At 49.2% G+C, this 16216-nt stretch overlaps 1 protein-coding gene across 2 annotated transcripts in view; it reads left to right on the plus strand.

The window, feature by feature from the left end:
• The first annotated feature begins 707 nt into the window (after positions 1–707).
• znhit6 (zinc finger HIT-type containing 6) overlaps positions 708–16216 on the plus strand; it is a 40532-nt gene continuing 25023 nt past the window's right edge. For both annotated transcript variants that reach the window (XM_059983706.1, XM_059983707.1), the window contains exons 1-5: positions 708–1102; positions 2514–2579; positions 6801–6907; positions 8407–8492; positions 10847–10950. In XM_059983706.1, the coding sequence (XP_059839689.1) occupies positions 840–1102; positions 2514–2579; positions 6801–6907; positions 8407–8492; positions 10847–10950 (626 nt within the window). In that variant the 5' untranslated portion in view covers positions 708–839. The remainder of the gene's footprint in view (positions 1103–2513; positions 2580–6800; positions 6908–8406; positions 8493–10846; positions 10951–16216) is intronic.

Consider the following 16216-nt stretch of genomic DNA (forward strand, 5'->3'; position numbering starts at 1 on the left):
GTCTATTGCGTCTGGTGCTCCCGGTGTGGCCTCCTCTACATCGGTGAGACCCGACACAGATTGCGGGACCGCTTCGTCAAGCACCTCTGCTCCATCCGTCACAATAGACAGGATCTCCCGGTTGCCACTCACTTCAACTCTGCCTCTCACTTCCATCTAGATATGTCCATACATGGCCTCCTCTACAGCCATGATGAGGCCAAACTCAGGTTGGAGGAGCAACACCCCATATACAGTCTGGGTAGCCTCCAGCCTGGTGGTATGAACATTGAATTCTCCAATTTCCGGTAATTCCCTCCCCCTCCCCTATCCCAGGTCCCCCTCTGCCTCTCTCCACTTTCAACTTCTTTATCTCTACAGTTCTCTCATGCTTATCCCCTCCCCCCTTCATCCTTCCTCTGATCCACCTGGTGCCACTAGGCCCTACCCCCTCCCCTATCTCCATACTGGGCTTCGGCCCTCTCTTCCCCCCCATTCCTGATGAAGGGTCTCGGCCCGAAACGTTGGCTACTCTTTTCTCACGGATGCTGCCTGACCTGCTGAGTTCGTGTACGTGTACCTTGTACTTCTCCTTGCCTGCCCCATCTTTTGGCTCTGATCTTTCCCCTTTCTGTTCCGTTCGTGAGGAAGGTCTCGACCCGGCACGTTGACCGTTAACTCTTTCCCATTGATGACCAGCTAAGTGTTCATTTAAAGTCCCTCTCATCGCTCCTCGCTTCTTACCATTCCGTGCCCCCCGCCCCGGGGCCACAGGCTTCAGGAAGCGGAAGGGCTGCGGGAGGCGGGGCGCGGAGGTGCCGAGGCCGAGGCCCAGCCGGCGGCTCCACGCGGTCCCAGGCATGGAGGGCGGAGAGCCGGCGGAGCTGGGAGGGCCGACCCGAAGCGCTGGAGGATCAATCACGGCCCCGATCCCGAGCGCGGAGCCCGGCGCCACGCCAGCGGGACGGCGCAGCAGCCCGGAGCCGCGCACACGGCTGGACGGGGCCGCGGCGCGCGCGCTCCCGCTCCCGGGGCCGCGCACGGGCTCAGCCGCTGCAGAAATGAGCGCGAGCGCGGAGGAGCAGCAGAGCAGGCCCGGGAAAAACAAGCTCTCCCTGGCCGGGTAGGTAGTCCTCGGCAGGGGATCTGGAAATACAAAGCCACAGTTCCTGAAGAGTGGCGTCACAGCCAGAGAGAGCACATTGGCCTTAGTTACAGGACGCGTGGCTGTTCCCACCCTCTCAGTTCCTTCGTCTCTGCTGCATCTGTTCCCAGGATGAGGCTCTCCTTTCCAGAACATCAGAATTGCCCTCCTGTAAAGGAAGGTATTCATTCCCCTTCCTGCACCATAGATGCTGCCCTCACCCACATCTCCATTTCCTCAGCTTCCACACTCATCTCACTGCCTTAACAGGGACAGGGTTCCTCTTGTCCTCGCCTACCATCTCTGCATCCAACACATCATTCTCTGTAACCTCTGCTACCAGCAAAAGGATCCTGCCACCAACTATATCGTTACCTCATCTCCGCTTTCCACAAGGATCATTCCCTCTGTGATTCCCTTGTCCATTTGTCCCTCCCAGCACTTATCCCAGCAATTGGCCTAATTGCTACACCTAACTACCTCCATTCAGGGCCCCAAACAGTCCTTCCAGGTGAGGTGACACTGTGAATCTGCTGACCTCGCCTGTTAGGGCTGGTGCTCCTGATGCAGCCTGCTCTACGTTGGTGAGACCCACTGTAAATTGTGGGGCCGCTTTGTCGAGCACCTCTGCTCCGTCTACCGAAAGTGTAACTCAGCAGGCCAGGCAGCGTCTAAAAAGAGGAATAAGCAGTTGATGTTTTGGTCCATGACCCTTCATCAGGACTGATGAAAGGTCTCATCCTGAAATATTGGCTGTTTGTTCCTTTCCAACATTATGTATAAATTGTACACAAGTTTTACAAGAAATGATTAGAACAAAAATACAAAGTCCATTTTAGTTTTCAATGCTCATATGACCACTGAAGCTAAACTGTGGTGATTAGGGTACTTGCGTGTTCCAGTCTCTGTCTCATTCTTACTCACTGTTCCTGGAAGAAGCTGCCTGTGTTTGACTGGTCTCCCTCTCCCTCGATGCTGTTGGAGGATGGTGCCGGGGTCTTGGGCAAGGTTTAATCAATGTGGTTTGTGGACTGGACTCTGCAGTTGATGTTATGTGCTTCTGGTTTCCGATTACATTTTTTTTAATTGCTGTTTTGTGTGATTTTGATTGTGGTGGACTGGCATCCGTGGCCTACAGTCAACGAATCACACAGCACAGAGCTAAACTGAATTGAACTGAAATGAACGTCCCCAGCCTGTGTCAATGACTCTGCGGTTTGAGGTTTAGATTCTGTGTTTTTTGTTAGTTTTTGTCGTTTGCTGGGATAATAAATCAGCCATAATGGGATTTCAGAGCAGGTTTGATGGGCTAAATAGCCTAATTCTGCTCCTATCTCTTATAGTCTCCAGAGTAGGTTTAGATGTGATGGTTTTTCTTTGTGTCCAACAGGTGTGAAATATGTGGGACTGCGGAAGCGAAATACAAGTGCCCTCGATGCATGACTTTCTCCTGCAGGTATGTCACACTTTCACCGTTCGGCCCTTGCGTGGAATTGAAAGGCCCCCTGCTCCTGCCTGGAGTGTTCGCCCCACATCAGCCTCCCCCTTTCCACCTACAGTAACCAAACTTTGCTCATGCCATTGTCCATCTCCCTGCTCCTAAGCCCATCTCTGGTACTGACACCTCCTTAGGGCAAGGGTTTTAATGTGTCCTGGAATGATCCTTAAGTCAATATGTAGCTGGTCCAAAGAGAAGATGGTTTATACTGGACCTGGTGTTGGGTAATGAGCCTGGCCAGGTGACTGACCTTTGGGTGAACAGTGACCACACCTCCTTATCTTTCAGGATAGGTATGGTCCTTGTGGGAGAGTTTTAAATTGGAGTAGGGCAAATTACAAGAGCGTTGGGCAGGAACTAAGAAAGGTTAACTGGGAACATCTTTTCGCTGACAAATCCACTTTAGATATGTGAGGGTGTTTAAAGGTCAATTGCACAGAGTACAGGCAAAGTATGTTCATGTTAGAAGGAAGGATGTGAATGGAAAGATAAGAGAATCTTGGATGTCCAGAGAGGTGATGAATTTAGTTAAGAAGAAAGGAAAAGTGTGGAATGAACTGCCACCACAAGTGGTTCATGCGAGCTCATTTTCAACATTCCAGAGATGTTTGGAAAGGTTCGTGGATTGTCGGGATATGGAGGGTTATGGTCCCACTGCAGGTCGTTGGGAGTAAGCAGTGTAAATAGTTTCTGGCATGGACTAGATGGGGCGAAGGGCCTGTTTCGGTGCTGTACTTCCCTATGACTCTATATAAAACTTCAGAAATCAGGGTCAAACAAAGCACGTGATGAGTATAAAATAGCCAGAAAAGAACTAAAGAAGGGAATTAAAATGCCAGGAGGGCCCATGAAAAGTCTGGCAAGTAGGATCAGGGTGACTCCCAAGTCGTGCATGCATACATCAAGGTTCAAGGGATAACTCGGGGGAAGGTGGGACCACTGAAGGATAAAGGCAGTAACATTTTCTCAGATGCAGAGAATGTGAGTGAGGTACTTAATGAATATTTGACTTCAGTAGTCACCAAGGAAAAGAATGTGGAGGACCAGGAGATCAGTGATGAGTGTATAAATACATTCGGACATTTAGGGGTCAAGGAGGAGGAAGTGTTGGGCCTCCTAATGGTTAATAAGGAGGATAAGTCCCCACCTGATAGGATTTACCCCAGGTTATTGAAGGAGGCGAGATTGCTGGGCTCTTGGCCAGTGTGTTTGTGTTCCCTCTAGCCACACGGGAGGTCCCAGAGGGTGAGTGGCTAATGTATCTGTATTTAATAAGGGAACAAGGGTAAATCCTGGAAACGATAGACCAGCAAATCGCATGTCAGTCTTAGGGAAATTGCTGGAGAAAATTCTCAGGGTTAGGACATCTGAGCATTTGGAATCCCATGGCCTAATTGTGGAGAGCTAGCATGGATTTTTGCGTGGCAGGTCTTGTCTTCACAATTTGATTTGAGTTTTTTGACAAAGTGATAAGGGTAGGGTGGTGAATGTAAGGCGTTTGACAAAGCCCCTCCAAGGAGACTAATCCAGAAGATTCATGGGGGCTGTGGCGAATTGGCTGCTGTTTCAGAACTGGTTTGTATGTAGAAGTCAGGGGGTAGTGTTTAAAGGAGCTTCTTTAAGCTGGAGGTCTGTAATTAGTGGTTTTCGGCAGGGATCTGTGCTGAGAACTCTGCTGTTTGTAATGCATAAAATGACCTGGATGGATATGTAGATGGGTGGGTTAGTAAATTTGCAGATGGTACCAAGATTGGTGGAGTTGCAGACAGTGTAGAAGACTGGCAATGAATACAACACGATAGAGACTAGTTGTAGATATGGGCAGGGAAATGACAGATGAAGTTTTAACCCAGATAAATGTGGTGGTGCACCTTCAGGTAAGTACAAGGAGACAAGTACACTTTTAAGGGCAAGGCGTTAGCAGTGTTGCTTAGCAAAGAGATCTTGGGATCCAAGTTCGTAGCTCATTGAAAATGGCTACAGAGGGCTTTAAGTTGATTAAGAAGGCTATGGAATTCTTACTTTTATTAGTCGAGGCTTTGAGTTCAAAGGGGGAGATCTGATAAAGGTTTACAAGATTATGAGAGACATAGAGTGGACAGAGAGTATCTGTTTCCCAGGGTTGAAATGTCTAATACCAGAGGGCTTGCATTGAAGGTGAGAGGAGGGTAGGTTCAAGGGGGATGGGGGGTAAGTTTTTACTCAGAGAGTCATGGATGCCTGGAATGCGCTGCTTGGTGTGGAGGTAGAGGCAAATACACTGGAGGCATTAAGAGACGTTTGGATAGACACATGGATGTACGGAAGATGGAGGGATGGGGACATGGCGATTGTAGGAGGGATCAGTGTTTGGGGGTTGATTTGCTTTTTAATGGTTTGGTTTGGCACAACTTTGTGGGCCGAGTGGCCTGTTTCTGTGCTCTGCTCTTCTACGTGCTCCAGTTTCCTCTCACCGCCCAAAGACATACGAGGGCCATTGGACAGCGCAGGGTCGTTGGACCAAAAGAGCCTGTTGCTGTGTGGTATCTCCAAATTAAATTTATACATTCAACATTGTACAAAGAAATCAGAATAAATATAACATTACAGTTACAGAGAAAGTGCAGAGCAGGTAGACGAGGTGCAAAGGTCACGGGGCAGATCGGGAAATGAAGCGTGTATAAGAGGCCTGAATAGGAGTCTGATAACAGTGGGGTGGAAGCTGTCCTTGAGGCTGGTGGTATGTGCTTTCAGACTTTTGTATCTTCTGCTCTGTGGGAGTGGGGAGAAGACAGAATGTCCGGGGTTGGGGGGAGTCTTTGTTGATGCTGGCTGCTTTACCAAGGAAGTGAGAAGTGGAGAGGAGACTGGTTTCTGTGACATGATTTCTTGCAGCTTCAGGAATAATCAGTTTGCCTGTCCCCTGCCGTCTCTTAAACCGCTGCAATCTGAAGAAAGTGCTCCCCTTGTGCTGTTGGGGAGGGGTGTATGGAGGGAAGGAGGTGTATGGAATGGAAGAGGTACAGGTGTTTACTATGGTAGTGTGATCACTCGAATCAACTATAACGTTCTCCTCAAGGGGTTGTCTATTGGTGGGTCTCCAAGTGGCTGTAGAGGCTGATGCGGGATCCATGTATTCTGGATAAGTAAGTGGCTGGGGATGCTGACGTGTTGGCCTCCTCCAGTACACTAGTGTTAGGGCATCTGTCCTTCCAGATGATACTCAAAATCGGACTTAAGGCTCTTTGGTGGGATTGTTCCAGGGCTTTCGGTTGTCTACATACAGAAGGTGATCCATGATTCATCTTCATAACCAAGCTGTGTCCTGGGGGTAACTGCATGTCGGAATCAGGAACGGGTTTAATATCACTGGCATATGTCATGAAATGTGTTGTTTTGTAGTAGCAATACATAATAAAAACTATATGTTTTATTATTATTTAATATATGTTAAATAAGTCATGCAAAAAGAGAGCTAAAAAAGTGATGTAGTGTAGTGTCCGTGGGTTCATTGTCAGTTCAGAAATTTGATGGCAGAGGGGAAGAAGCTGTTCCTGAATTATTGAGTGTGTGTCTTCAGGCTCCTGTACCTCCTCCTCCATCACCTCCTCCTGGGTGATGGATGCTGCCTTTTTGAGGCATCACCTTTTGCATATGTCCTCAATGCTGAGGAGGCTAGTGCCCATGATGGAGCTGGCTGAGTTTACAACTTTCTGCAGCTTTTTCTGATCCTATGCGGTGGTCCCTCCATAGCAACCAGTTAGAATGCTCTCCACAACACATCTGCAGAAATTTGTGAGAGTCTTTGGTGACAAACCAAATGTCAAACTCCTAATGAAATATAACCACTGGCATGCCTTCTAAACTGCATAAAAATGTTGGGCCCAGGATACACCCTCAGAGGTGTTGCTACCCAGGAATTTGAAACTGCTCACTCTTTCCACAGTTGATTCCTTGATGAGGACAGATGTGTGTTCCCTCAACTTCCCCTTCCTGAAGTACACAATCAATTCCCTGGTTTTACTGATGTTGAGTCGCTGTTACAGCACCACTCAACTAGCTGATCGATCTCACTCCTGGATGCCTCATCACCAGCTGTAATTCTGCCAACAATAGTTGTGTCATCAGCAAATTTATAGATGGTGATAGAGCTGTGTCTAGCCATAGAATTAACTCAAATCTGATCTTTCTGTCACCTAGTTTACTCTGTGTGAAGAAGCACAAGACAGAGAGCGGATGCAGTGGTGTTCGAGATAAAACAGCGTTCCAGTCCATTGCTGATTTCACAGAAACGCAGCTCCTCAGTGGTAAGGTTGATCTCGTCCAGTCTGATTGAGATTAAAAGTGATGTTATGTTGAAGTTGTATAAAACATTGGTGAGGCCTACATTGGAATATAGTGTGCAGTTTTGGTCACCTACCTACAGGACTGATGTTAATAAGATTGAAGGAATTCAGAGAAAATTTACAAGGATGTGGTTGGGACTTGAGGTCCTCAGTTATAAGGAAACATGGAATAGGTTAGGACTGTATAATTTGGTTAAGTATATGGATGGGAAGGTTATGGAGGGCTATGGTCTTCATGGGACAAGGCAGAATAACAGGTTGACACAGACTTGGTTGAATAGGTTAGAACTTCATTCCGTGGAGCATCGGAGAATGAGGGGAGATTTGATAGAGGAGTTACAAAATTATGAGAGATATAGACAAAGTAAATGCAAGCAGGCATTTGAATTGAATTAACTTTATTACATCCTTCATGTACATGACGAGTAAAAGTCTTTGTATTACGTCTCTGTCTAAATGTAGTATATGCAATTTATAATAACTTTTAATAAATACCATGTACAACAGGATAGTCAATATAACATAGAAATACAATTGTGTCAGCATGAATTAATCAGTCTGATGGCCTGGTGGAAGAAGCTGTTTTGGAGCCTGTTGGTCCTGGCTTTTACGCTGCGGTACCATTTCCTGGAAGGTAGCAGCTGGAATAAACCATAGTTGGGATGACTCGGGTCCCCAATGATTCAGCCAGTCAGAATGTTCTCAATTGTGCTCCTGTAGAAAGTTCTTAGGATTTGGGAGCCTATACCAAACTTCCTCAACCATCTGAGGTGAAAGAGGCGCTGTTGTGCCTTTTTCACCACACAGCTGATATGTACAGACCACATGAGATCCTCAGAGAATGTTTATGAAGAGGAATTTAAAGCTGTTCACCCTCTCAACCCCAGATCCATTAGTGTCAATAAGGGTTAGCCCTTCTCCAGTCCTCCTGTAATCCACAACCAGCTCCTTTGTTTTTGCAACATTGAGGGAGAGGTTGTTTTCTTGACACCACTGTGTCAGGGTGATGACTTCTCTATATGCTGCCTCATTATTATTTGAGATTGGGTTTCCACTAAGGTCAGGTGAGGCAAGAGGTCATGGGTTAAGGGTGAAAGGTGAAATGTTTAAGAAGAACGTGAGGAGGAACTTCTTCACTCAGAGGTGGTGAGAGTGTGGGTCGAGCTGCCAGTGGAAGCGGTGGATGTCGGCTTGCTTTCAATATTTAAGGGAAGTTTGGATAGGTACATGGAGAGCTGTGGTCCAGACGGGACAAGGCAGAATAACAGTTCAAAGCTTCATTTATTATCAAAGCATGTATCCATATAGAACTCTGAAATTTGTCCATGTGGAGGGTGATGGGACTAGGCAGAATAATAGTTCTGCACAGACTAGAAGGTGCTGTGGTGTTCTATGATTCATGTTCTATGGAAAGTCTTGAGAACCCTCGCTCGACCCCTGAGTAATGTTGGTGACTTTAGATTACAGGTTTCTGGAAGATGCTGGGAGACTGGCAGACAGCGCACATCGAGACACCTTCGTTAACCGACCAACGTCCACTAGAGCCGTAAGCTGTTAGCTGTGGCGTCACACGGCATGGAGACTGTGCCATGTGATGCCACTCCTCAACCCCTCGCTCTCGCACGGAGGCTGTGTACCGCTGACCCGCATGTCTTTGGGATATGGGGCCAGAGCACCTGGGGGAGATCCCACACGGTTACGGGGGGACATACAAGCTCTACACAGATAGCGTGGAGGTCAAGATCGAACCTGGGCCTCTGGAGCTCAGAGTCATGGAGAAGTACAGCACAGAAACAGGCCCTTCTGCCCATCTAGTCCATGCTGAACCATTTAAACTGCCTACTTGCACCCAAACCAGAGCCTTGCATACCACCACCGTCCATGTACCTGTCCACACTTCTTAAACGTCGACATTGAGTTTGCATGCACTGTGTGTGCTGGCAGCTTGTTCCACAATCCGCTGAGTGAAGAAGTTTCCCATCATGTTGTCCTTAAATATTTCACCTTTTACCTTTAACCTATGACTTGTAGTTGGAGTCTCACCCAAACTCAGTGGGAAAAAGCCTGCTTGCATTTACTCTACCTATAACACTCATAATTTTATATACCTCTATCAAATCTCCCTCATTCCTCAATGCTGCAGGGAACAAAGTCCTAACCTATTCAACCCTTTCCTATGACATGTGGTCTCAAGTCCTATCAACGTTCTTGTAAATTTTCCCTGTATTCTTTCAATCCTGTTAATATTTTTCCTGTAGGTAGGTAACCAGAACTGCACAAAGTACTCCAACTCAGTCCTCACTAGCGTCTTAAAACATAGAACACTGAACGTTCTAGTACATTACAGGCCCTTTTCCCCATCACGTTGTCCAAACCTTCTAAGCTGCTCGAAGATCAATCTAAACCTTCCCTCCCATTTTTTAATCATCCATGTGCCTTTCTAAGAGTCTCTCAAATGCCCCTATAACTGCCTTGCCACCACCCCGGCAGGGAGCTCGACGCACCCACCACTCTGTGTTTCTGTTTAAAAGAACCCTGCCTCTGACATCCTCACAATACCTGCCTCCAGTCATCTTAAAATTGTGCCTCCTCATATTGGCTATTTTTGCTCTGGGGAAAAGTCTCTGGCTGTCCACTCAATCTATGCATCTTATAATCTTGTACACCCCTATCAAGCCGCCTCGCATCCTCCTTCACTCCAAAGACGAGCCCTGTATCGCAAGTCTTCCACAGAAAATCCCAACTCCACTACTCAGATTCAGATTCAGTTTATTTCACAGTAGTGCAGTTTATGAATTCCAATATGCCAAAATCTCTCACTACGGCCCTTTTCTCAGTGGTCTACTTGTGTGGCCTTTCCAAAATCAACAGGCGCCTAGTGCTAATAAAGGGCTGCCTTCATACAAGGCTTTCAACAATGCATCACCTAAATCTTTATTTTCAAGATAGTTGTCAATACCTTCACATTTTTCGTAGTTCTTAACTCGTTGAGGTAGTGAAAACATTTCAGCTTCTGCTGGTTTCTGAATTCCAAGCGTTCAGGCTTGGAGCCGCAGTGAGCTTAACGGTTTAGAATTGTCTTGCTGCATATTTCTCACCTACTATCAGTGGCAAAAATCATTGCTTTTCGAACACAGTCACATGCAACTGGCACTATTTTAAAAACTGTTCGCTCTAAGCACATTGTAGTGTCCACCGGCCACACAAGTTCGCTTAACTGACACTAGTTAGAAACTGTTCGGTAACAGTCTCCTGTCCTAGTTAAGCAGCACAGTGTCCTTAACAAACAAAGGGAATCATGACTAGTTTCTCCACTAGTTTTTGTTCTTTAAGTGGCCGATGTAACCAGAATCCACTCTACAAAAGAAATTAAACAACAAGTGCAAAAAAGAGCAAAATAAATATCCATTAGAGAAGCTGACGTTCATATAGCGTGCAAATAATTTCTCAGCAGTCTTGCATGAGGACTTCCAGGTTCTTTTGCATGCCCGTTTCCTCCAGAAATAAGCTGATTTTGCCAAATCCAGCAAACAAGTACAAGCTTAAGTTTATAGTCATCTGACTGAACATGTATGCAAGCAAACGAAATAACATTCCTCCCGACCACAGTACATCCACAAAGCACACAGAACACCAAGCAAAAATTACCATAAATAACTTCAGATAAAACTGCACAGCACAGGTAAACAGTGAACAGCTCACTGTCCTCGTGCTGAGACCTCAGTGGTGGCAGGGTATTCATCAGTCTCACAGTCTGAGGGACGAACCTGTTACCCAGTCGGACAGTCCCAGTCCCGATGCTGCTATACCTATATAAAATAAATATTTCATTTGAAAGTATAATCCTTTAGTGAAGCTGCTTTGGTGAATGAATACTGTGTCTCTTTTTGTTACTTGCAGCTAAACTTCATGAAAAACCGTGCTCGAAAGTGCGGCGTAAACCTGAGGCTTCTGCCCATTGGCTTCACCAAACGAAGGGAGAATTCAACATTTTACCACAAGAAGTGAGTAGATAGAATGCACATACAATGGTTACAGTTGGGAGCCTGATGTGGAGGGCGTGCACCAGTACAGGACATAGGGGCCAAATGGCCTGCAAATAGTGTTGAGCAATTAGCATCACACTCAGCTCTTTAAGGGAAATCAGAACGCCTGTCACTGTGCTCATGTGCAGGACGCTGCTGGACAGCTGGTCTGATTTATCAAGGCTGGTCAATGACTTAAATGTCACACCAGCAATGTGGATCAACACATCAGTTCCTCAACCCCAGAGTCCAAAAAAATTACTGTTCACGTCCTATTCAAGAAACGTAGGATGACACAGCAGTGCAATACTGAGAGAGGCTCGCTCTGTCAGAGTGCTCTCTCCTAGAGTTGAAAATTTGCTGCAAAGTCACCAAAGAACAGTTGTGGAGACCGCCGGAAGGCTGTGCGAGTGTGTGGCGTTGTCTGGGCAGTTTCCTTGCCTGGAAGGATTCTGTTTGGTGAAGCTTTTTGGTCTGTCTCTCACAACACTGAGCAGTGGGTGTGGCTGGTGGATTGCCAACGTTTGAGTCTGACTTTGCCAGAGCAGGGACGGATTTATTCCGGTTGTTAGGGTGGAAAACCCCTCCCGTTCAGAGCGCCTAGCCCAGGGCGACTGGGTGAAAAGGACTTTGGACTTCAGACCACCTGGAAAAGCTTTCATTGTTCGATGCTGCACAGAGACGGCGCTGAGGTTTTTAACACTGCGCGGTCTTCCCTGCCTATCCACCCTTTTTTCCCAACCTTGTATCTGGGATGTGGGAGGAATTCTGCATCCAAAGGTGGCAGGGCCTCCCCTGTCACTGGTCCTGGGGATGTGGTAGAGCTCGTGTTCGGATCTCCCATTAGGGCCACAGTGAGGAGTGTGGTGGTCATTTCAGGTGCAGACAATGACTGCTCAGAGGGTGATGAAATCATCGAACCCAGTGAGGGGAGGAGGGAGACTCTTCTGAAGCAGAGATGGTGACTTCCTCGGCCCCAGCTGCGAGTTACAGCCCATCTCTCTGGAGGGGATGTGGCAGTTCCTGAGGGACTACTGGAGGAAACCTTTCAAGGCCCAATTGGCCACTGATCACTGGTCACTGGTCAGGTCATTCAGTTTATCTGCACAATCCTCCAAAAGAAGGGGAGGGGAGCTGAGGTGACCCGTGAGGAGAGGTGGCAGATTAAGAGACTCCTGGAGCCTCTGGAGAAGGGTTGTTAGGTGAAGACGGGAGAGGGCTCGAAGGAGAGCTCTGCTCCTTTTCTTAGGGGCTGTGGTGAGGGGTCTCAATAAGCTGAGTGTTGTGACCCCTAACGTAAATGGCAGTAGGGGGCTCCACAGATTCCATCATCTCTCTGTCCTCTGGGACAGGGGATAAGCAGTGAGCTTCCTGCAGAAAACCCACACTGTTGTAGGAGATGATCCTGCGAGTCACCTCTGCTCTACTTCCAGTGGGGGCTGGGGGGCATTTTGTTGGCCCCTTTTTCTAAGCAGAGATATTGCAGGTTCAGGAACACATGCCAGGACATCTTCCTCACCTTGCTGTGAGACAAGATGGCTTACCAATGCATTTTGTTAAAGCGTACGCCTCTGAGCCCGGCTCAGTGAAGGAGAGCGCCTATTCCGAGACATGTCTGCATTGCTGGGCTTCGTAGATCGTAGCAAGTGCTTTATCCTGGGGGTGTTTTCAGTTGCACCCTCAAGGAGCGGGATCGCACTGGTCCTCAGAGTATTCGAGCATCGGTGAGGAAGTTCCGGGGGTTGGTCGTGTCCTCGGTCGATATCTGGTGGAGCCTTCACCCTGACCTCTGTGCTTTCTCCAGGAGATACAGAGGGGGTGGGGGCTTGCGGGTCGACTAGCTCTACATCTCTATGGTGTCGGCCGCCTCCATTCGGCCGGCTGCCTGCTCGAACCACCGGGTGTGGGTGGGGTCACCGCACGGGTGGGGTCCGCGTACTGGCATTTCAATGACCGGCTGCTGGAGGACGGCCGGTTCCGGGATTCGTTCCGGCTGTTCTGAGGCTCCTGGCGGCAGGAACGGGGGCATCTGAGGCTGTGGTGGGATGTGGGCATCTGATTGTTTTGCCAGGAATATGCTCGCGGGTCGACTGAGAGGATGTCCAGAATCAATTAGCTCAAGAAGGAGCTGATAGTCTTGGAGTCCTGGCTAGGTCTGACCAATGGGGACCAGCCCCTCCGGGATGAGTACCGGAGGTAGGAGGAGGCGCTGAGGTACCTGCACCCCAAGAGGTCCCGAGGTGCTTCCGTGAGGTCGTGGGTCCAGGTGCTGCAGGATCTGGACCTCGCCTCGCCCCTCTTCTACTCTCACTCGAAAGGCAGGGGTGTCCACAGGCAGAGAATTTCTCCTCCATCACTGATCTGGGAGGAATTGTTGTGGAAGAGGTCCCGAGGTGCTTATGTGAGGTCGCGGGTCCAGGTGCTGCAGGATCTGGACCTTGCTTCGCCCCTCTTCTACTCTCTCTCGAGAGGGAGGGGTGTCAGCTGGTGGAGCTACTGGGAGAGCACAGTTCCACCGTCACAATCCGCGGGAATTGTTGCGGAAATGCATTCCTTCTGTGAGGCTCTCTTCTCACCGGACCCGTGCAGTGAGGATGAACGGAGGATCTGTAGGAGGACTTGCCGAGGGTCAGCCCTGGGGGTGCTGAGCGTCTAGGTGCCCTGCTGTCTTTGGTGGAGCTGACCAGTGTCCTCAGGCAGCTGCAGAGAAGCAAGTCCCCAGGACGAGAAGGGTTGACTGATGAATTTCTCTGGGCCTTCTGGGACATTCTAGGGGCTGATTATGCAGAGGTGTATCATCCGTCATGTCTCGGTCCTCAAGGAACAGAGATATGTGCTGGGCTTTCAGTAGGAATCGCACACCTTTCTGGGAGACGAACCCATCTGGCTCCTGGATTGGTGTGGGAGGGTCCACGTGTGCCACCCCAGCTCCAGTTCCCGAGCAGAGTGGTGATATTGTTGGCCCCAAACCACCAGCCAGAGATATTGAATGTAAACAAGTTGGAGCCAGGCCGCCTGCTACATCTCACTGTGCGCTGGGATGGTGTACGTTACACTTGGTTACCGTGTGCGCCCCTGAGCCCGGCCCGATGCAGGCGCACTTGTTTTGTGAGATAGCTCTGCTGTTGGCTCCATTGACAGAGGTGAGTGCATTGGCCTCGGGAGGGATTTTAACTGTACCCTTGAGGAGAGAGATCGCTCTGGTCCTCAGCAGTCAGAGCAGCTGTTGAGCGAGCTAGTTGGATCTTTTGATTTGATTTCGAGGAGGTGAGTGACTCAACTGGCTGAACGTTTCCACAGCGCAGGTCTCCATGTGGCCTGTGCCCATGGTTCTGGTGGGACGTGGGCAAAGCTCAGATCCAACTTTTTTTTGTAAGGAATACGCCAAAGATCGATCAAGAAGCGGGTTGAGAAAGAGCTGCTTGATCTGGAGTCTCAATCGACCCCATTCACGGGGCCCCGCTCCTTTGGCAGAGGTACCGGGGAAGAAGGAAACACTGAGGGATCTGTGGCTTGAGGGGTTGCGAGATCTGGACCGTGCCTCACCTTTCTTTTACTCTTTGGATGTGTGGAGGGTTTGTGGAGCTGTTGGTCGGAGATGGCTCCTCCCTCACTGATCCGGTGAGAATTGTAAAAGAAATTCGCTTATTTCATGAAACTGTTCTCATTGGACCCAGCAAGTGAGTAGGAGCACCGTGGAAGGACCTGCCAAAGGTCAACCCAGAGTCTGTCCAGCAACTGGACTCTTCCCTGTCGTTGGAGGAACTGATCACTCTTGGCATAAGGCGGTCGTGGTCCTGCTGCTGAAGAAGGGAGATCTTCGCCACCTGAGGAATTAGCACCCAGTGTCTCCCCTAAGCACTGGATATAAGATCTGTGCCTGGGTAATGGCCAATCACCTGAGTTCTGTACCATCCCTAATGATCCAGCCAGACCAGTTCTACATGGTCCCAGTCCAGTCCATTGAGGACAATATCCACCTGATCCATCTATCCCATGAGTCTGGCCCGTCAGTCACCATTCTCTCTCTCTCGATCAGGAGAAGACATCTGACACGGTGGATCATGACTACCTCCTTGGGACTCTGCATGCGTTTAGACTCTGACCGCATTTTATTGCCCGTGTCTGTTTGCTGTACGCTGCCGTGGAGTGCCTGATAAAGGTCAATGGATCATTGATAGCACCCTTTTGCTTTGGGGGGGGGAGTTGCATCAGGGCTCCCAATGTTGGAGAATGTGTACTCTGTCTGGTTAGAGCCTTTTCTGTGCTTTCTTCGGGAGCGGTTGGCAGTTCGGCTCTGTGCAAGCCAGAGATGAAGATAGTCCTTTTGGCTTATGCCAATGATGTCCTCCTTGATCACCGACCCTGTTGGCCTACAGAGGGTGCAAGACTGCCAGTGGGTCTTCTCAGTCGCATCCTCTGCCAGGGTCAACTGTAGAAAGTGCTCCTGTCTTTTAGTGGGTCAATGGGAGATGGACTTTCTGCCAGAGGAGCTAAGACCATGCACCTCTTCTACCTGGGGGTCTAACTAAGCTTCACTGCGGAGACTTGGCCGGGAACTGCTGGGACACTGGTCTGGTCATTGTAGGTCATCAACCTGCTGGTAACCCCATGCTTTGGCACTGGCTGGTCACTCTAGTCCCGCCCACTGTATGCGGGCAGAGAGGACGCAGAAAAAGTCAGTGGAATTCTGGGATTACAGGAGGCAATAGGTCTCTGCTCTGGTCCAGAGACTTCCTATTGGGGAGGGGGGGGGTCAGTCACTGGTATGTACCCAGATGGCAGCTCTCTGTCTCAGGACTTTACAGAGACGCATGTTCTCCAAGCACCCTCCGCGGAGGCATGTACGGACGAAGCATTACTTCACCAGGGGCTTTGCCTTCAGGAGGGTACACTGATTCCAGCGGCAAGCATCAGGTGCTCCGCTGTGTGAGAGCTGCCAGGTTTTTGCCGGGGTAGGGTCTCCTCTGGTCAGAGTTTCCCTGAACCTGCGGGGAGAGGCACTTGGGCCGCTGGAGAGATCGTTCCCCATCCCGTGAGGGTGGCTGGCGAAGTGGAGTGGCTATGGCTGCTGGAGAGATCGTTCCCCATCCCGTGAGGGTGGCTGGCGAAGTGGAGTGGGACACTAACCCCGAGATCTCCTTTGGAAACCTCGTGGAGATGTCCACCGTGTCTTTCCTCGACGTGCTGAGACAGGCTGCTCCTGCACACTTTTCACTTCATTGCCCTCTCCTACCGCCTGGTC

The sequence above is a fragment of the Hypanus sabinus genome, chromosome 11 (assembly GCF_030144855.1).
Source record: "Hypanus sabinus isolate sHypSab1 chromosome 11, sHypSab1.hap1, whole genome shotgun sequence".
NCBI classification, from domain to species: domain Eukaryota; kingdom Metazoa; phylum Chordata; class Chondrichthyes; order Myliobatiformes; family Dasyatidae; genus Hypanus; species Hypanus sabinus.